This window comes from Achroia grisella, unplaced genomic scaffold (assembly GCF_030625045.1).
Source record: "Achroia grisella isolate CSIRO2021 unplaced genomic scaffold, CSIRO_AGI_Agris_v1 utg3288, whole genome shotgun sequence".
NCBI lineage: Eukaryota > Metazoa > Arthropoda > Insecta > Lepidoptera > Pyralidae > Achroia > Achroia grisella.
In genome coordinates, this window is record NW_026712800.1 from 318895 (window position 1) to 342526 (window position 23632).

The 23632-nt window shown below is 30.7% G+C and overlaps 1 protein-coding gene across 1 annotated transcript in view; it reads left to right on the forward strand.

Annotated features, from left to right (window-relative positions):
- Positions 1 to 318: 318 nt before the first annotated feature.
- LOC131843732 (ABC transporter G family member 23-like) overlaps positions 319 to 23632 on the forward strand; it is a 38577-nt gene continuing 15263 nt past the window's right edge. The window contains exons 1-2 of the mRNA XM_059192461.1: positions 319 to 510; positions 22378 to 22550. Coding sequence (XP_059048444.1) covers positions 22429 to 22550 — 122 coding nt within the window. The 5' untranslated portion in view covers positions 319 to 510; positions 22378 to 22428. The remainder of the gene's footprint in view (positions 511 to 22377; positions 22551 to 23632) is intronic.

The following is a 23632-nucleotide window of genomic DNA, read 5'->3' on the forward strand; positions in this document are numbered from 1 at the left end:
ACTATTCAATATTCTTCCCCGTGCAAGAATATTTTTTCTACATATCTACATAGTTTGCAAGCTAGCCAGCCAGAACCTTCTGCTAAGCCCTACTTTAATAGAGATGAGGATACCTAACAATAACATTATTGATTATATTGATACAATAATTACTCTGACAATATTTATACTTGTGTGCTTAAGTCGTATAAAATACAGTTTGCCGAGTCTCAAGGTTTTTAATACTGCGTTGCCATCGGGAGAGAGCGTTGCGGCGATGCTCACTGGCAGTACAGAGTAAAATATCAATCGGTTGTGACGTTAAAGGAAAATCTTGTTCTCGATTCAAATCCCTTTAACTGTCAACACGCGCGCCAATTTCAAATAAAGAATCTTGTGAAAATTTTTATTAAAATAATTATTTTTAAGCAGTGTTATTTGGTGTTATTCATACTTTTTAAATATATCTCTCTGTATTAGTTTTCTGTACAGTCATACGAAAGTAAAAGGAGGTGAAACGCTTGTATATCGGTGAGTTGTTTTGTCACATGTTCTCAATTTTATTATTATTTATAAATACTTACCTAATTTCTTGTTAATATCACAAATTTATTTCTTATTTATTAGAATGACATTTTCTACTAAACATAATTGAACTTAAGTTTATTTAAGAATAAATTATTTCCAAAAAAAATATTTATAAACTATCAAAGTATAAATTATAGAAATCCTTCAAATTTATCATTTAAAGAATTCGTTTTATGTGTAAGTATATCAATTAAACTCAAAAATCGTTTTAGTCCGACCGATCTGTTTCCATGACTTAGGATTTGCTTTGGACTTTTTGATTTATTACATTATTCTATCCAAAAACATTGAACTCTTATTTACCATCTTTATGTACTTAGTCAGCACACACTTAGTCAATAACCCAGATTTATCTTTTTTTTTTTATTTTTAAATTCAGTTTCTTTTTATTCCAATGAGTTAACGTATAAAGACTAATTTTAATACAACTACAATAATAAAGTATGTAAATTATTATATAGACATAGAATTTATAATGAATGTTTTTACTACAATATAGAAGCTCATAATATAAAAATAAAATTATTACGTTCTGAAGTAGGTACGCTACTTCAGAACGTATTAATTTATATTATGAACTTAATCTTAGTCGCAGAAGAATTCTTATTTATTACCGTAAAATAACCAGGATGTCATCTTACTGTCGTTGGATAAATTTGGTCTTTTATCGAAATTTCCATGGCCGAAGGCCTAATCAGAAATATAATAAATTAACACCCAAAATTTTTTGGTGTCGATCATATTCGTACTCACGACCTTTCGTTCTATGTCGGGGTAGTAAACCACTAGGCCACGACGCTCTCACTTTTCTTACCCAATCAATTTTATGGTAATACTATGACGAAAAGCTATTAACGTTATATGACTAATTATGTAGTGATAAAATACTATTAGGACATCTGATTAAATCTTCTACTATTTATGTAAGGATTAATAATATAATCCAATTTCATACGATCACAACACTACTTTAAAGACTTTATTATATAGTAACTATAATGTGCCCGTCTCTATTAAAAAAAGAAGACATGGAAATCACGATTTCCATGTCTTCTTTTTTTAATCAGGTCAAATTTTCATCAAGGTCTGTGTTCTGTGTTCAATCAAACGGCTAAACAGACCTTGAGGTGAAAATTTGACCTGATATATTTTTTATGTAAAAATAAAAAAAATTAGCTAAATTAGTGATAATATGTATATCATGTATAGGTACCTGGCTAAACCTAATATTCATGACACAGTCAAAATGTAAGTAAGAAGTAATATTTATCATACTAGGTTTATCACGCGGCAATGCCTAAGTCTAGATGTTATTATATAAAAATATTTTCTTATTCTTTTTCATCCTTAGGGATAATTCTTCAGTAATTACCGATAACAACTTTTGTTAGAAACGGACTAAATAATTAAATTATCTATTTCTCTCGTACTGTAATTATTGTGTCGATCTATCAGATAAAGTGGCCATGATATTTAGTATTTAGACTTGTAAGGTCTTATCTTTTCTAATTTAAAATATAATCTATCAAAACACGGTCTTTAATATGATCAGGCTATAATGAGCTATATTTTTAATTACTCCTTTACACTGAAGGTAAAGGAGCAATTAAATAATATATATATATATATATAAAATCCTTAATACTTAAGGTAAAGAAGCAATTAAAAAGGAAAACTACAATAATAAATATTTAAAAAAAATTAACACTACAACATGATTTGTTTTGAAATCAATTTTGTAATAAAACCGTAGTGTTATTTGTTTTCTGTGTATACATAAACGATGTCTACCACTTTCTTGTGGCCATTTGTCTTGTACCCAGTACGTAGTGTAAAAAAGGACTTCCTATAGATTGTATTTGTCCCCCATTGTCATCAGTCATTAGTTACTGGTTTTGGAAGATAGTCAATATAACATGGAGGTAACTTCCTGACAAAAGCCCAATTATAACAAACAGCCATACGTGTTTATTTGCGTTATAACGCATTATGATGTTAGAATGTATGATCCTATATTGTATTTTTATTCACTATTCAGCTTACTGGTCATCTATTTTTCTGTTAAATAATATTTCAACGTGATATCTTGTTTTGTTTCGTTTAAAGTTCCTTTTTCAATTGACGAGGCCATCATTTTAAAAAAAAATAAGTCAGGCCACTGTGCACAGTGCAATAGAATTTTTCTACTAATCCTGGAATGTCATGTGTAAATCATGAGAAATTAAATTCCTCGATCCCTGTACTTGTGCAGGCTAATAACTATGATAATTTCTATACTTACCTTTTTAATAGATTTTTTAGGATTCATAATGTATGTACATAATCTATCGTATATTCGAATTGCCTACCGAATTTCTTTCAAAACCGTTCAGTTGAGACGTCTAAGCATGATTGAGTAACAAACATCCCGACATCTTTAAAAACTTTCACATATATAATATTAGTCTTGTTAAGACGAGATAAATAATTGGTTGAGTGAAATTAGAACTCGCATACCCGCTTAAAATATGTACTATTTCGGCAATAATTGCAAGAAAAGATATATACTTAAACTGATAAGAAATAAAAACATGGAAGATTATTCTATCTATATCTGATCTGAGGCTGTGGAAAAGTATAATCTGGAATACTTGCTACACATACCACGAATTGGTTACACTATACTAACAAAAAAGCTTTAGAGTTATGTGTGTCTTCTTCCCATCTTGACCGAGTAGTTGACTGAGAAATCTAAAGCTCCTTATCTCCTATCTGATTTTCAGATCTATACTGCACAACTGGGTATTTATTCCAATAATAATTGTAAATATAAATTACATTAGTGACAAAAAACAACTTTAATTTATATCTTAAGATATGGTTATAGGTATTACAACTTTTTAAATTGTAGACATCAATCGTCCTTATGATTTTATATCAGAATAAAAAACAAAAAACATGATATTACTCTTTGAGAAAACCAGACTAAAAGGACTCTCTTACTCGATCTTACTAATTTGTGCTAAGTTAATAAAGAGTCTAATTGTCGTTTTGATTGTCAGTAATGCGAAAAGTGTCCATTTTCTTATTTTGTATACTTTATTCGATCGAATCGAATACGAGTGTATTCGAATAGCTATGACAGACATTAATTCTATTAAAAAACATTTCTTTTATATTAAATAAAAATATACCACATAACGAATAATACCTACAACACTATTTCCGAATACCATTCAGAAATTAAAGAATTCAACCTCATTCACGCATTCATCTTTTAACATGTATACACTAAATACATTTTGGTAGGTCTACCTTAAAAATTCTTCTAGAAAAAACATTTAATTTCATGTAGAACTCGTTAGTGCTTGGACGTTGCCCTCCGAGTGTTTATTCAACAATATTAATATATGAAGATGTACTAAAAGCATTTTGTTTATTCATTAGCACGACGGTAAATTTTTTTGTAACGAAATGTACATTTGCATGTGAATAATCTTCATTTTTATATAACTGACGTAGCAACTCCTCCGTATGGTAAGTGGTAATCTATTATATATGAATAGCAACCACATACATCACGTCATCATTTGCTTCCGAGATACTTCTCATGGATTGCCATTCATCATCTCTCATAGCTCTGTAATTTCAGTATTTTTTTGAAACTGTAATAACCGATATCAGAGTCTTCGTTTCAAAATCATCTCTAATAATTATAACAATAGACTGCATTGTAATTTCATATGTTCTGATAAGTTTAAGTTTACTAAATAAGTTCCCTGATTACCTAATATTAAAAAAGATACCAATGACGCTGGTTGGTAGGAAGCATTAGGAGAGGAAAACAATAGTCCGATACTAAACAATAGTGACGCTACATTATTATTATGATAATATATTAAAAATAAGGCGGATGCCTTAATATGTGGTATTGTAACATTTGTTCTTATGATAATTAAAAAATAGGTCAAGCGTGAATAGTATTCTCATCTGGGAAGTTCCGTGTCTTTTTTTTATAGTTTATAATTTAATGATGCACCCAACTGTGCTGACGGTATATGTTGGCAGTGTACCAGTGAAGGATGATAGGTTAGTTGTCCCATCGTGACACATTCATCAGGAATTTATCACGATTGTTTACAGGTGGACTCCGACCTATTATGCATTGTAAGCAATTTCCTTGTGTTCATTGTAAAAAATTGTAAAAAATTTCCCTGAATACATAAAAATAGCAGTTTCTTTTCATAGTGAATTAAATAATGGGTAGATATGGTACAATACTTTTCACCGAGTGGTCAATCAGAGCGTTGTATTTGAATGCGTATCTTGTTGAAAGTCTTTTGTTCATTGTTTCATATTATGTGTACCAAGTTTGATAGCGGTCCATGAATCTGATATCATTGTGATGTCAACTTTGAAGGTTTTTGGTATATCAACAAAATCTATATTCAAGTTATGTTCGTAGATAAGTGGCAATTATATATTCTATATCAGACTGAATCTGTAATTCTGGTATTATTACTACTAACACAAATAACATAATACTACATCTTTTATGTGCATACATTTCAATATTCGTGAAATTATATATAACATAGTTTTACTAATTCGGGTTTACTAAAAAAATTATTACTACAATATGGAGAAGAAATTATTCTATTTAAAAATAATTATTTAAATGTAACACAGATATTGTGTAAACTACAGACAAAAAACTTATTATTTATTCGTAATAGGTACTTTTTTGCTTTTACCCTGCCTTATTAGCTCTATCTTCTATTTAAATTTCGTTAGAATCAGTTTATTATTTTTTTTCCCGAAAAGAAAACAAACGGACAGACTTACAGACTCTACTTTGAGTTTATAATAATGTATTATAGATTATATACCTAGTCTCTAATAAAAATATATTACACCTAATGTTCTTTGTGGTATTTATATCTATAGACAGATTATCAAGGATCTGTCTTATAGATATAAATACCATAAAGAACATTAGGTGTAATATATTTTTATTTCTTAAAAATAGGCATTGTTATGGCATCGTATCAAAATAACGTAATATCAAAGTAATAGTGCCAATGTATTTTTAATAATATGAAATTACTCCATTACTTACAATCAATACTTCCAAGCTTGACATTCAATTGTTTCTATCAACCCCAAGGAAAGTGGCTATTATTATAATATTTAGACATGAGACTAGAACTTATACTAACCAAAATAATCAGCGCCGTTTACAAACAGACGTATTGCTCAATTGTAAAAGAACCATTTCATAATTACGCGATCTAAGAATCCAATACTATTAACCACTTGTCAAATCGATAAAATCTTAAATACGTTGATTTTAAAGTATTTATTTGAGCAACAACCTAAACCTTTCACCATTTATATTTTTTTACCAACTAAAAACTATGTCGTGATGCTGTCGCCCAGCATGTGTCTATACATTTGTTAAATTACATATGACATTTGATAATGTTTTGTGTAACTCATCCTAATGCATAGCATCGTATTGATCATTAACTGGCAATACCAGTAGTCCCATTATAGAACTCAAACAAGCTGACGGCCCATCTGTTAGTAAGTAGTAGATAACTATTACTTGTATGCATACGAATTGAACGGACTAAGATTACTGCCTTATCTTACTCTAGAACTCCAATTAGTCGTTGAAAAATTTTGTACAGATTGGCAGATTAAAGTGCTAGAAAAAGAGGACCATGCTGGAAGTATTTATATTAGGTTTCATCAACTGCCATAAAACACATATGTAATGTAAAATTATCTCCAACAAGATTCTTCGATACCACATAAGTTCGCAAGTGTAGAAGACATACCTAAGTTAGGAGCGCCGTAGGTTAGCCAGTGTTTGCAATTCACACACTATTATGAAAAACGCGTAAGTTCGTTAGCGGAACGTTACATAATTTATCCATCGATAAACTACGATAATAATCTTTACTTTTGACTATACCAACTTGAAATAGTGGTGGCAGATTTTGACTATTCGGTGTATGCTATGTTTTGAAAACCAATAGCTGTACTTCCACTTGTCCGGTTATTGAGTATGCTACGTGATTATTATTTAGGTCTTTCTGGAAATATTTTAACAATTATTTTAAAAACCAATAGGCGTACTCCCATCTCATCCGGTTCTTTGTAATATACCTAAAATTATGGGCATACAATTATTCTAACTAATGTCTCCGCTACACATTAGTGATGCAATATTTTTTAATAGATGGTAGGTTACAAATATTTAATGTTCCAGACAGCTATGGCTACCTCTAAAATGAGAGGAATTAATATAAAAATAAATTATAATATCATTGTGTCATGCGGATGTTTGGTCTCGAATTTTTATTCGCCACACGCGCCATCTATGTACATATAAGAATTTCGTAAAGGTATTCTATGTTATTCGTATGTTTGTCACGTCTAGATGAATTTAAGTATACAAGTATCTAAAGCACATGACATCAGATATCGACCATCTTAGGCGAAACCTATTTTTGCAATAAGAAATGTTCATAATTAGTTGAGTACAGGTTATTGATTTATTAGAAACAATAATTATTCATATTTTTAAAATATCTCTATTCTCTGCCTCTTGATTTCCTGTATCACATCATCTCATTGTCACAATTTTTATTGTATAAGGTACAGTTTCTTTACTGTGATTATTATCTATATTGAATTTAATTATTAGGTAGACGGTAGACGGCAGATGGTAGGGAAAAAAATTAAAATTATAATGTAAAAAACTTGACGTTCATAAGCGGCTACAATGTCCTACATGAATAAATGATTTTTGAATTTATTTGAAAAGCAATACATTTTATTTAAATTATTTCTTTAGATGCACGTATGAAATAATGTAGAAAAATTACTGTGGTATCCCACCACCTTATATTTGTATGACAACATTAAATAAATAAATAAATTGTATTCATGAGTATATTGTATTGGTCTGGATACATAGGTTATGTATATTGTGTGTGTACTTACAAAAAATATATCTATATATTTGTATCAGTTGTCTAGTAACCATAACACAAGCTCTGCTTAGCTTGGGCCTTGATGGCGCTGTGAATTGTTCTGAAATAAAAATATTATTATTAATAATAATGTGACGTCTGTGGTGCTGTTCATAGACCTCATTCCAGTTGTATAAAAATCCTGTCGTAAGTATAGCAGTAGTCCTGTAGTAGGTATAGTGGATATGTATATGTTCATGGTAGCAGTAGGTATCTACTCATATTATAGAGGTGATAAACTCGTGCCAAGCTATATAGAGTGACTATTCAAAAATGCTTGTATTGAGTTCATTTGAATAAAGATTATTTCTATTTCTATATAGAATTGTTAGGAAAAACTTTTGCCATAATTCGAAACGAAACAGCTCATATTTTCACGAGTACCCAGATCGTATTTGTAATCTTCAATCCTAATTTGGTAATCGCGATTGTGTCACAGTCATTCTTGTAGCGATAACTTGATTTGAAACACAGATATACCTGCCAGGCTTAGTTCTAACCGCGGAAACTTATTGAATAAATTTTTAACCGGATTCTTAACTGCATTGTTTTTGTTATGTACCTAAATAAGTGCTTAGTCTCGCCAGTTCAACATCTATCTTAATATTTCTATTTAAAAGAAAATTGCATTCAACACTTCTGTATTCACTTCATAATTGGAAATCCCTAGTGAAGTCCGTTTTTTGAAAAATTATTAATTTCTATTCTATCCTATTAACACACAGAAAAGGATACAAATGAGTTCAGGGAGAAAACTACATAAATTATTATTGAATTCAATAATTGTTTCTAAAATAAATATTTTGTACAGTTGTAAAATTGTGTAATTTGAATAGTAATTTAATTTTTTATGCATATACAATGTTTATATTATAATACTAATATGATCACCACAGAGCTTTGCTTGTTTTAAGGTTAAGATTGTAAAAGACATAAGCAGATGGAAAACTTGTTATCTACTTATATCTTTTGCAAAGAAGGCTGCCTTCTGCACTAAAATTTTATTTGAAATCCTTTATTTTTTTCTACATTTATTTAAACTAATTCAAAAGGTGCTTTTTTCCCGCAATCTCCTAACTGTATTCATATCTCACGATGCAAGCTCACATTTTATTCGGTGGACTATAAACTTGTTTGTCATTGCAGTAGTACAAAAAAATACAGAATAGTCTTAATATGACATATAGAACACAATATTAACTACTTTTTGCATCGACACCCTACTTCTATAGAGTATAAAACAATAAGAATAGTCTTAATGTGTGTGCGCAATATTAATTATTTTTTGCAATAACACCTATATATAAGACAGTTTAAGAAAATTGCGCAGTCTTCCAAGGGCGTGTTACACTGCAGCACGTGAGGTGTACTTCGACCAAGGTTAATTTGTCACATCATACAAACGGGACATTTGTGTGCTTGGTTGCTACCACATGAGGTACTGTCGGCATGCTAACGATTCGGTCAGTGACCAGGAGAAATTATAATCAGTTGCAGTTTGATTATTCGTTCAAGTCAGTGATTGATCAGCCGCCGGAATCAATTTTGATGGTCAAGAATTAAATTCAATGAAAACTAGATAGGTTGTTGTAACTCCAATGTTAATTATAACATTGGAGTTTATATTTGAGGCACAACTTTATATTCCACAGAGAAAACCATTGTACAAATTCGTCAGCTTTTAGATACCCTTGACTCTCACATGCCTGCCGTCAAACAGTTTACTTCGAAATTTGAGTTCTGGTTTGAATTGCCATATGTCACGATATGGCGGCAAAATTATCACCTTTGTGCATTTTAATCCATCGTGGCTGGAGCTAGCTTACTGATGGGTGAGTGTACCCCAAAAAGGATGAAATAGGAGAACAGTCGGGCAGAAATATAATTCGGGACACAAACATTTTTTGGTGTCGGCCATATTTAATATCACGATCTTTTTTGTCTAAGTCGGGGTTGTGAACAAAGGGCGGGGTTCTTTGAATGGATACGCTCTTCGTTGCTGGTAATATAACTATACCATAATTATGAGAAATCAAACAAATTTAATCTTCAACTATAATCTGGCTTCAACTCCATAAAACCAGTATGGCACCAACACGTAATAAAATAAAATCAATGCAGTATTATCAAATATGTATAAAAGTGGAATAATAAAAAAAACTGTAAATATAAATTAATAACCTCCTCCTTTTGAAAGGCATTGGAACATATATCTTTTGATCTTATACTTTATTATGTAATTACTTCCGCAACTATTTGTTACGTTTCATAGATATATTCAATAGCTTTGTATGAAAGTTGACTGTGTGATAAATTGGACTATTCGCATCGAGGGTATACACAAAATAATTATGATATTAAGAAACAATTACACGATGACAACACTGCCTTATGTATTTCGTACTGCTTTTGACTTTAGAACACATCTTTAACAACACATGGGTATAAATAATTTCAAATCCAGAATATATCGTAATGCACATATATAATAACTATTCCATTTAGTATAGATAACGTCTTTTTATACTTTAAAAGAGACAAATTATTTAGGTCCCTAAAGATACCCCTTTTATAGCAGCGATTATCAAACTTCATTTCACATTTTCACTTTTATTCCATTTAATTTAGACAACACAATAGTTGACCTTTTCTAAATTGAAAGTGAGAACTTAGGAAAGGCCAACATTTGTGTTGTGCTCAGAGTTTGACTGGGCCCTATTCCTATATATTCTAGGAAATGATGAGGATATCCTGTTCCGACAAGACTTTCCAAAAACAAAATATATGTGGTAAGACTACAATATATGAGTAAGATATGAAAATGCATAAGTTTATGTTTTTGCCGTTATAGTATAATATCTGATAATGGAATGCTGCACCCATCTGCGCTAACGGTTGGTATTCCCAGGTGGGGAATTTATGGAGGACGATAAGATGCGCATAAAGTAGGATAGTCATAGTGGCGTATTTACCAAGAAATGGTTTCCAAGACGCACCGCGTCAAAATGTCGCGTAACCTATCATAGTATATTGCTAGCAATAGAGTCACTAGTGCTATTAGTCTTCATTACTGATAATCTTCTTCCCTCCTGAATATTGACGATAATCATAACCCTCTGCATTGACAAAATAATGTTATGTAATATTGAGACCGTCACTTGACGCACTTTTGTGTATCTGATACAGCTAGCGTCTTACAGTAGAGATTGCATTAGTAAAGGAGAAATACAGTAGAAAAGGTCAACTATCAGATCGCATTGCTTCACTATAGAAATGGGAAATAAGACACAGAATACTAATTCGAGAAAAGTGACATTTTGACTACTATACCATTGGGATTTAACAACTATGATATCGTAGTTATTCATCCCCAATAATATGATAATTAAATCCAAGTAATATTTTTTTATTTTCCTAATATGTAGTTCATAAAAAAACTATTTTATTTACACAAAACGCAACTATTAAATATGTCTATAATTAATATAATCTTAGAAATCCTCAATGATTGCACCATAAAACTTCATTTCATATTTAATATATTTATTCTAATTATACCTTTTAGTATGTATACAGTACAATACAATTGAGGACGTTATGGCGTAGTGGTTTACTACCCTGATGAGCACCCAAGAACTCGAGAGTTCTAATCTAACCGACAGAAAGACCTTTGTTAGGTAATTTATATTTCTGACTCTACAGTGAAGAAAACATAGATTTGAAACCTAAAATCAAATTCAGTATTTTGGTGTTTGAGGCAAACCTCGGTAGGTTAGCGAAATGATTCATGTCAAGTGTTGCGTTCATGACATTTCCATATGATTACTGCCACTTGTAGGATAATAGTCGTGACCATGTTTACTTTATGTGTTTTATAATTTTAAACTACATACGTACATGTTTTAAGCTGCCTCACGGACTGTTGTTGTCTCGTACAAAAACACTCATTGTTGGAATGCTCTAGAAATCCACTTTCTGTGAAATCATATCAATGATGCACATCAATAAGATCGTAATTTTTCTGTTCTCAACTGTGAATGAGACTGAGATAATATATCCTCATTGCTGTAATTATTTATCAACAACTACAATCGTGTGATCGTTTTATTGAGTATATTGAAAAAGAAAAATATTTCTAATAAAAGTTAACTATACAAACAAACACATTTATGATATCCTCATATCCTAAGAGACTAGTTGACTGACTGATCTATGATCTCATACCCTAAAGGACTCGATTTGAAAGCCAAAAATTTTAAATAGGTATATCTGTGGCTTATTATATAGACATTCACTAAGAATTTTTGTAGATAACAGGTACACGAAAACACTATGGTAATCAGTTAATAATTTTTAAATTTGGACTCCAGTTCCTCTAAAAAATTCTTCTCTTTACCCAATACTATACCTGTTTCTGACTATCTCTTTTTTCTTTCTTTTGTTTTTATCTCACTTACTCTTTATAAGAGTAAATGAGATAAAAATACTAGTGACTAAAGTCTAAACATTCGATGTAACGTGATGTACGTACTTTCACATTACGTAGTAGGTAATGTGTAGTAGGTAATAATAATATAAACTTATCATAATCCTAAAATTCATATAAGTTCTAACAAAGAAAGCTAAGAGTTGAATGCATACATCCACAATTATGTTATCCACCTCCCATCTCGTTTTCAAGTGAAAGTGGTAACGATGGCATGACTCAGCACTTTTAGGCACGAAACTGTAAAATGCACTTCTACAGTTTTGCCACAAATGCTTATAATACTTATATGTTTTATTAGACATAGTGTATTATGGATATCTCAGGTATAGATATCTATACCTGAGATATCCATAATACACTAGTACATACATATTACACACACAGATAAATACGCTACTAACACGTCAATCTAAATATCAAAGTAGGAATAGCTACCTACTAATCTTCTACTTCCCGTGTCGTCCCCATATCTTTCCAAACCCTTTTATAAACAGCATTTGTATTGATTTTCTCAACCAGTTATTGACGGTAGGACATTGATGTCACGTCGAAATTTAAACGATCTTTCCTGTACCTAATAGCTAATAATACCTAATTCCCTATTTTAAATTTATTTATTTTGTAAACATTTTTTCCTTAATGTTGTCTTTGGCAAAACAGTAAAACGAAAAAAAGTCTGTATTGCAAACATATACTGCTAACTGTTTGTATTATTGTGGTAACTTTGTTAACGTAATAGAACCCAACAAATATTGTTCAATTTTTTCTTATCTGCGCGTTTGTGTCCACTAATCTGAAAAGCAACTTAACCAATTTGGGCATGTTTCCACTAATACTTTGTGGTAAGTTTCACTTAATATTTACTGTCAGTTTCTTTCTGATCTGTTTACAAATAGAAAAGTTATACGAATACGTATTCGTAGATTCAACTTATCGTAAAATATAATAACTCAAACTTTATACCGCAACTTTATAGTCGTCAGCCGTTAATAATTTATTTGGTAATAACTAGTTTACCTTTTATTTTATACATTGCCATATTAAATCATCTCGGGAATGTTTGATCCTATAAAGTTATATTTTATTTGAACGTATTGAGAAACACCGCGCTTATTCCCATATGAGGATATGTTTACAACCAAATGTTTAACCTCCTTTTATAGGAATGGAACATTCAATAAATTCCCTTATTAGTTTATTTCAATTTTATGAAACTCGAACCATAATATGACGGCAATTTGTGGTAATCGAGCTTGAGAATGTAAATTCCTTTCATTCATTTAGAGAACGTTATAAACATGCACTCACGTAGTTTAGTACTATCTACGTATTGAGATATATTACGCTAATTTTCGAAATCCTAGTAAATTCCTATGAAATACCGGTACTTTGTAAACCTCAATAAGAATTACTGTCACCGCCTTAACTGTTATAAACTTTGAACTTTATAAATATAAAGAATAAAGAAATCGCGCCATTTTCTCAGTGTCGCAAGTAATTGAATTGAAAAGCAGTAGGTACGAGTATTTCACCTTTTTTATTTTAACTAAAAGTTTCTATTTTATAATGTCTGTCAAACATGATAAAGACTATACTGTATAAAAAAGGAAAAACAAAAACTTCGAGATAGTTTATCTAAATATATACCTAGAGTATAACAAAAAGAGGAAGTATTCGATTATTTGTTTGAAATAAGTAAACTAAAAAATACTTTAAAATTTTTTTCAGCTGTTTCTGTTATAGTACTATACTGTTAAAGAGAGGCTGTGTGTGCTATTGCTGAGAGAACTATAACCGAGCAAACCCTCGTGTATAGCTAGTATAGACTAGAATTATATAATCAAGGTCGTATTATTATGTATTCTGTGCCCGATTTAATATAATAATTTTATTGTGACTGTGCTCCTCTCAGATCCACTAAAAAGGCATTCTCACATAATTTATGTATGTTTACCGGCAAATAACGTAATACACGTAACTCAGTCAGTGGGTCGGCCTTCAACCGGTTTGTCTGGCGCTCTAGAGGGAACGGCATGTGGATCTCGGAGAAATTGGGTTACGGTTATACTCTATTAACACTTTCAATTATCATTACCATAATGAAATTGATGATTCACTTTCTGCTTTTAGGCTTTCGAGTATATTTCTTCTATCATTATTGTCCTTCTATGAGAAACTTTAAAAGAAGAGACCAGCTTTCGTTTCACCTGTACGTGCTTTTTGTATGCTAGATGATATCGTTAAAATAAAGACTTTCGTAATCGTAGTGTTTACTCTCATGTAGGTTCTATTTGATTGTTTGATTGATATGATTTTGATCCTACTTGTCTTTTTTATGGGATAACAGTTTTAAATTTCCTATCCATTTTCATTCGATATAAGAATTTTACAGTACTAATAAAGTAATATATTCATATTTGTCTTCGTACTAAAAAGCAGGAGTACCTATGAGTACATATTACTATTGAATATTACATTACGCTGCTTATACTATATACTAGTATATTATATGTTGCTTAACACCAGCGTATTGACTTTCATCTATATATTTTTTATTTGTATCTTCTTGAATACCTATTAAACTTTCACTCGATTAAAAATGGAACTAACAGTTGGGTGCTAAACCTTTGTTTTATAAAGGTGCGAGTAACATAGCGATGCATGTAGTCTAATGCAGTGATGAGAATTAGAAAGAAGAATGTTTGAAATTCATATACAAATACACCAATTTTTTACTTTTGCAATTTAATAAACTTGTACTTAAACAATCATTCAAAAATAATAGACGCGTTTCATACTAATGTTAAACCGTGATTGGAAGATTACGCGCTGTGTTTCAAATATGGCGAACATAATACGTGCTGATAGTATTAAAATAGAGAACTTTGTAATAATAAGTTAAGTATCTAATACATAGTTGCTGTACGAACGGTTAGGTATTCAAAGTTTAATTAAATTTTATGGTTCTTTTATAAATTTTCCGCAATAAATGTCTAATTTATCGTGATTTGTAGTTTAGCTGGTAAATAGTGTCAGTCACGATATCGCATGAGATAAACTAATGATCACGATAATAAGTTGCAAATTAAATCTATTTCAGTAAAAAAAAATATATTTACCATAGTGATAGAGGCACGATTGTCATGTGTGTCTATGTGTCAGAAATTGTTCAAAACTGATAGACAGGTTTTTTCATTTATTTAAGCTGATGGATGGGTTGGACCTAGTAGGTCACGATGTAATAATAAATATAATAATGATAGATATAAGATAGATTTATGAATAGATTTGTTTAAAATTATGCCACCCAAATTAAAAGTTATTAAGGCACAATTTTTGTACTAATGATACCCAAATCATTGTGTCAACCCAAGTGATTAAGTTGTCGGAGCAAGATAATGTCTGTCGGATCTCCTAGTCTTACGGTCTACTAGTTTTTTTTTATTGTTGTGAATTTACCAGTAGTTAACCATGTAGTGGATGTGAGAGGGTAGATGTCTAATTGGGTACATTCCTAGCAATCGGTACATTAGCCCCATTACCTACTATGAATTCCATCCTTCACACGAAAATACCACAACTAAACAAATCTAATCAATTAAAAATCGTAATATAATAAAAAAAATGTGTCTTATTCCGTTGTCACGATCGAATGCCAAGTTCCAGCTACCAAAAAAAAAGACTAATTAATGCAATACTCAATAAAACTTCTACTCTACGGAAATTAAGTCGCTAGTATAAGGTACATACATAGATATGAATGGGTACAAAATCCTGTTAGCCATCAGGTGGCCGGTTTTTAATCATTAAACCCATTGTCTAACTATGACCAAGGAAACCACTCTCGCGTGCAAGTCGGCACATTGACCCCAATACTGACATCTTCATAACAGTATACTTAATGGTCAAATTATGCGCGCGCAATACCTATCACATTTACACTCTATTACATATTAATAATAAGAGATACATATAAGAATGTACTGATATGATATAATAATTTGTTAACTCATGTTATTTATTTATTTCTTGATAAATTAATGACATGAGTTAGCAAACTAAAAGTTGTCCGCGATTTTGCACGCGTGGTATCATCTATCACACAAATCCCTTCATAGCAGATGTAAAATAATTTTCAAGTTTGTGATTTCTGGCAGTATTGACTGTCTACGTGTATTATTTATAAGCAAGGATAGATATCATAGATATCATATGAAATTAATAAAAAAATACAAGTGAAACAATATAATAATTAATAATCATAAAAGTATTTATTTATATAAATAAAAGGGAGAGGACGCCCTAAAAAAAGATGGATGGATTGTGATATAATAATAATTCTTTGGAAATCAACAAAATCAAAACTGTTTAAATGCATGTTGCGTACACTTACCCGCAGTAGTGCGGCTAAGTGTACGCAACATGTAACATACAGTAAATAGAGTCAGACTCATACGACAAACCAGAAAATAGACATCCTCAACCTAATAATACATCAGTTCAAATATCAAAGTTATTGCATTGTTCGACTTACAGATGCTATATTGGATCCAGTCTTCATTCGGTGGAAATATGTATTTTTCTCCTCACAGTGGGCAAAATAATTCCTGCTCATCATTTTATTTATTTTCAGATCAAGTCGTATCTTCTTTTTTGGCAATTTATTCTTCCTCTTGTTTTTTCTTTTTTCCAATTCTACTTTATAAGGACTTACAGTATCAATGATTGATGAATGATGATAACAAAGTTGGAAAGTCGTATAATTCACAGATAATATTAAAATACTACACAAGACAATGTAAGGCAAGTCAAAGTATCATGTTTTATCATTATATATACGGGTTTTCTAATTAGTATATGCCAATCTTTTACCTGCTCGTTTATAAAAAATGTATATTAATTAGATATTTGCTCCTTCTCGTGGTTTGACTGTTATTATCCCACTCTAAGTGGGACCCCAAATTTCAAAATAGTTCAACTAGTACAAACATCATAAGAAAAGCATTTAATTTTACGTTCTTTTTACATACCAATTTATCTATGTATTTATCCATTATTATTTTCGAATTATGATATAAATTTAAAAGCATCGTACTAAGATAAATATTATTTATCGCAATACTTAGTTTGCGATCACGGCCCATGGTTTGTTGTTTTTGTTATTTGTAGTAATAATAATAAGTTAAAACTTATTTATGACAATTTATATGTTAGATTTATGTTAATACAGGCAAATACTACATGTCAATCAAACAGACAGCATTGAAACAAAATAGATATAAGCACACATAAGAGAATATTAGAAACAAATAACTAAATTTATATACAGAATCGATCTTCAACGGCGTATATATATCTCCTTGTGGTTTATTTCACAGATACACATAACATATTAAGTATATGTTAATATGTCTTTCGTTAGTACATTACCTTTTTTATGGTAGAATACTGTATGATTCTTTATTAGCATAGAATTTCGCACATACATATTAAGAGCAATTTTTATTAACTCGGTTTGGTGTAATTCTAAATAGAATAATATTTGTACATTATATTTATGTATAAAATATTATATTAACAATGCCAAAAAAAAAACAACATGAGAACAGTCTATATACATAAAGCAGTTAACATCAGACTTGCGTCACTTATAACAAAATAATTTATGTATCTACGCTAATTATTGACCAATTTATTTCGCACGATATACCTGAAATAAATACTTTCATAGATTCATTTTGTCAAAACCATCTTATAATAAATCTTTTTGCACAAAACTGCAGATGTCTTTATAATTCATTACATGTTGTACATCATCATTATTACATAGTATAAAACAAAGTCGCTGTCGCTGTCTGTCCCTATGAATGTCCATATAAATCTTTAAAACTACGCAACGTATTATTGATGCGATTTTTTTAACAGATAGAATGATTCAAGAGGAAGTTTATATATAATACATTTACCGACATATACACCCGTGCGAAGCCGGGGCGAGTTGCTAGTTGAGTATATTTAATAAAAAATATTCGTCCTACACTGCCAACTCTTATAAAACGTAATATTAATTGTCTATGGTTAGCTCGAACCATTTTTCATTTTACCCGCGCAAAGAAATCTCACTTTGATAACATTTGCACAATAACCCGCTCATCATAGCTATATGTATTTGCATCTAATTTAGCATCCTAAGAAAAGTTAAGTGAAGAAACGGACCTGCATTATCCGATATTTAAAACTATGTAATAAATTATTATTATTATTTAACTGAATAGGTTTATTTATTTATTGACAAAACCTACATATTCATATTATATAAAAAATAAATAGTTAGGCTTCACAAGAAACAAAATGTTTTGCTTCTTGTTACACTAGATTTGAGTGCTGGTTTAAGTATGTAAGATATTTACAGAGATAAACTTATAATTAAACACTTTATATACATTATCAGTACCTGACAGCAATAATACAATGTCATACGGTCCTAATTATGGCTAAGTATTTCATAGTCCCCATTATACAATCGCGGCTAATTTGCAAATGTCATTATTGACGCTCCTGCCAGACCATAGTGACGTAACATATCGATGGTATAGTTAGCAAACAAAAACCTACATTTTATGAATAATGTCTTTCATCCATTGGACAGAATAATAAAAAGAAGTTATTAAGTAATAATATCTATTAATGTATAGCTTTATTGCTGTACATCTCTGCATGAAATATTAAAAATGTACATGTTTTAGAATGAGAATTAAATTGTAATTTGGTTAAAACTATAAAAAAAATATAATTACTGGTAGTATATAATTAATGACTATTAGTGCTGAATGTAAATCAGACTTATTTTTTTACTAAACAGTTTTTTTTTTACTTATTAATATTTTACGGCTCTGGATACAAGTCCAACATAAAGTATAAAAACTTAAAAACAATTACAATTTCTTCACAGTGTTGGAAATTAATTTATATAAAGTCTTGAATAATACAGGCCTTGATAAAATCTCTTCTAGAGACTTCGGTACTTCATTACTATACTCTTGAATCTCTTGAATGAGTAATAATCTGTCTAGTCCGTATTTTCTACATTTGAATATAATATGATTCAAATCTTCATCTTCATTGCAATGAGGACATTTTGGGTTGTGAACCATTTTCAGTCTATACAGGTGAGTGCGAGTTTGATTATGGCCAAATCTCATACGGTTAATAGTCGTGATAAATTGTCTGCTGTCGACGTCTTTATTGTTATGGTACCAAGGTTTGGCGAGCAGACTTCCTTGGATCTTGGCATACCATTTTCCTTTATCGTTAGCAATATTTATGTAATAGTCATTCCATAATCATTTTAAAGCTTTTTCAAGTGAGCTATGATAGTCGGTGAATGAAACTTTAAACATTCGAGTGGTCTTCATAATGAACATTCCGAGCAGCTTGATACGCTATTTCATTTTCAGCAATTCCTTTATGACCAGGTACCCACAAGAATGATACCTGCTTACTGTTGTTTCTCAGGTCATAAATATTATACAATAAATAGTTTAAATTATATTTAAGAGATATATTTTGTAGAGCTTTTAAAGCACTTTGCAAGTCCGTTAGTATTATAAAATTTACATCATTCATATATACATATTATGAGAGAGTTGTTAAATATAGTATAGGTATAGTATATAGTTTACAACTCCGCTCAGACTGAATTGTGTGTTTACCATAAAACTTTGTAAGTCAATTTATATTTCTGACTGAATCTCCGGTAATGAAAACAATCATACGAATTCTTCATGCTATCTTCTCATTACACATAATTATTTCCTTATGAAGTTCGTACTATGCGTATAAAGTAGAGGCTTTTGTACATTCACCGACGGCTGATTAAAGCAATGTTTTACATCATTGGGTTCCACGTCGCTGGTCGCTGGGTGCAATACAAAAGTTTTAAAGTTGTAACTAAAATTATCGATTCAAAACCCACTAAGCATCGGCATCCCTTTTATTGTAGATCTGTCAAAACTGTCAAAACATCACTTACATGTTCTTCGGTACACTAACCATTTTTCTCTATTTTGGTTCTAAACACCAATCGAAATCGACTAAACCGACATTGAATTTCTATTTTAATTTCCAAAAATATAATTTGCCATTGTCTTTTTCCATTTATGGTATGTGTTCGAGGAAGACAGTGCGAGAGTGCTTAAAGGAATCAACTATCTTCATAGTCCCTTCTCAGTAATATTTTACATCAATGGGTTCCACGTCACTGGGTGCAATGCAACATTTTTAGCTAATACAAAAATAATAGTTCTAAAATAACCTTGCATCATTAAAAAAAATTATAAAGGTCGTTACCCACTACTATCGGCAATCTCGCCGGCTGCGGCACTATGACATAATGCAAGGTTGGCACATTCCGTCGTGTTCCGGTCATCCGAGATCGTATAATGCAATAGCTACGTTGCGTCAAGTTTAGTGTCCACTATCAAACGGGCCGACATATTACCTTTTTTTAATCATACATTCACGATTGATTCACGGCGCTGCTAACTGATGTGGTGAATGCAAGATTTTCTTCTATATACCAAATTTCGAATACGAATTTGACTATGGATTTTAATAAAATATTATATGCGGATGATCACATTCTAGATTGAGGTTTTATCCGAGTAAACGTGACGACAACATACTTATTACTTTGCAATAATATTTAACTTTCAATTTTTTTTAAATTTAATTTATTGACACCATACGACATATACTGCTAGGTCTCAAGAATAAAGATAAACCTGATAATAAAACAAAAACAATGAAAATGCATACGGCAGTTGTCTCAGATATATTTATTTCTTAAAATTAAGCAACCATTATTTTAATTATGACATCAAAGTAGTGAAATACATGGATAGTAATTTTAATTGTTAAAAGGAAAACAAGATTTTCCGATTTATTGACATATTGATCAATACGGCCAACGAAATCTCGTAAGACAATGGAGAAGCGCAACATTCGCACGCACACAAAGTTCACATGTCAATAAGCCTATAAATACAACACATGCTCGTCTGTTATGTGTGTAAATGAGCTATAATGTAGGACATGGCACAGTCTAACCACGAACAGGTTTAGCTTCTGATGGTACCAGTTCGACCCCATTGTATAGCTTACATTTTGTGGATGTCCTTTTTTATGTTTAGTAAAAATAATTAAATTCATAAATTATTTGCACAAATTGATAACTAAATCTTACCGTAAGAGTTTTGATTAATTAATTTTGTATACCTTAAAAGTAGCTGTGGATATATGTATGTATATGTTCAGTAAACATACATATAGTAAACATTGTTTAAAGTAAAACTTCGAAATTAGTTAAATCTCTTTAAGTACAAAGACTTACCAATTCCACTTGTCTGACTGACTCTGATCTATCTGACTAATCAATTACAAATGTCCTAACTGCTCTGTGTCCGTTTATTTAGATTTTAGACTACTATTCACCCGATAAATACTGAGAATTACTAGTAAATTCTAAGTTATACATATATGTATACCTATACGTAGTTTTACAGTACGTGATGTAGGTACGTATATAATTAATATCTCTAACTAATTGCTGTGACGATCTCTTCCGGCCTATATGATCTAGCTATGTAATGTAATCAGCCAACCAACTTGATAGTGCAAGTAATAATTATGTATTTAGAACGACAGGTTTTAGTATTTTATAAGTATTCGAGTATTTTATAATTATCTTTTTTAAATGAAATAAATCAAATTGATCTAATTTAAGAACGTAACTGTTATTGACAGATATATAATAAATAAGCATAATAAGTGATGTCTGGTTATTAAATATTGCTTGCCCCTTTTTGTCTTATTTGTGATCGATAATAACATATCACTTTAGAATTAATTAATAATAAAGTCTATTAAAAAATAATTTGTATAAGAAGAAATGTCCATGATCTACTATGAAAAATGGTAAATATATGAACGCAGTCTACAAGAAATACACTAAGAAACCCATTACATAATCGAATGTATAGGATAAATAAATAAAGAAATTCAGTTGAGTTTCTTGACATTTGTTCTCAATTGAATGAACTAGGCGTTAGATAAAAATATGTTCTTAGAATAAATGAGTTTTAATTTGATTTACTTTAAATACAGTATGTTATGTTCTCTAATGTTTAACTGCCTTATTTTGTACCATGCACCTGTTTGGCATGCAAACTATAACTAAGATGACTACATGTAAAATCTTATATTGATATTGTTCTACATAAATATTTTTTTTATTTACAGATAAAAAAATGCGATCACAATAAAATCCAGCTGCTTGTGCGGCCATCCAAGATGGCGGCGCGTAATGCCGCGGTGGTCATAGAACGGGCCTGCAAATACTATGGCTCGCCAGACAAGCCTGACTATAAGCCTGTGCTTATAGATATGAACATGACAGTTGAAAGGGGAATTATGTAAGTACTTTTTAATTCTATGGGTAATAAATATTATTTACATCAGGGTATGGAGGCTTTACACCTGACTGAAGAAAACGGCCCTCTTGATGATAAGTGGCAACCGTCGTCTATATAAATAGACATCACCTCGTCAATTTAGGGCCATGGTACCTCTCATGGTTTTTATTCTGAAGAACTAAGATGTCACATCTCCGTACTCTTTATTTTCACTGCCTTGTCCCAATGCTTTACCACGAACACGTCTTAAGGCAGGCCTTTTGACGACAGAAATAGCAGCACGCAGTTGCTAACCACTCATTTGAAATATAAATTCACAATTTTACTATTACGTGAAGTTGCGTTTTACAGTTGCTGTTGTACTCGTACGTGTTATCCGGTCGCAACTAGGAGAAATAATAAACATGTAACAATTTCAATGTCAACAATTTTAAACGTTATTTGTTAGCAATTCATTTACGTAACGAAACTGCATGTCTATATAACTGTCACTAAAAATTTGACATAAAACCGTACATGTAAGTATACTATAATCAGAACGTTACTAAATTACGAGTATATTAATTTTGATTTTAGCTTGGAGACTATTTTTTTTTGGTTGAGTTATGAGATTACGTATTCTATTTTATAGTAGTCGTATATTTCGTGCCCAGCGGCCACTGAATGCGGCCGATTCGGTGGATATGACAAGATAATAAATAATTGTTAGTTATTTTCCCAACTGCTATCTATATATTACTATTATCTACTTCCTCGTTTATAATAATTGCACCGCCATCAATATTATATGCACTCAGTATGTAGTAAACGCCACAAGGTGTTGAGTGCGCTAAATTAAATATTGTGTATATTTAACATTTAGTGGTCGCCCAGTGGTCAAAATTCGAATTAAAATTTTCTATTTTACCACAACATTTCAACATGCACATGAACACATTAGTACATTATACTTATTTGGGAAAAAAAATGTAAAGTTATCGTAAGTTCATAGTTTTTATACTAGAACACGATGAAAATCAGCTCCTAATCTTTTCAAATAAGCTTGAACATGATTACAAAAATACAAATTCATGTTTAAATAA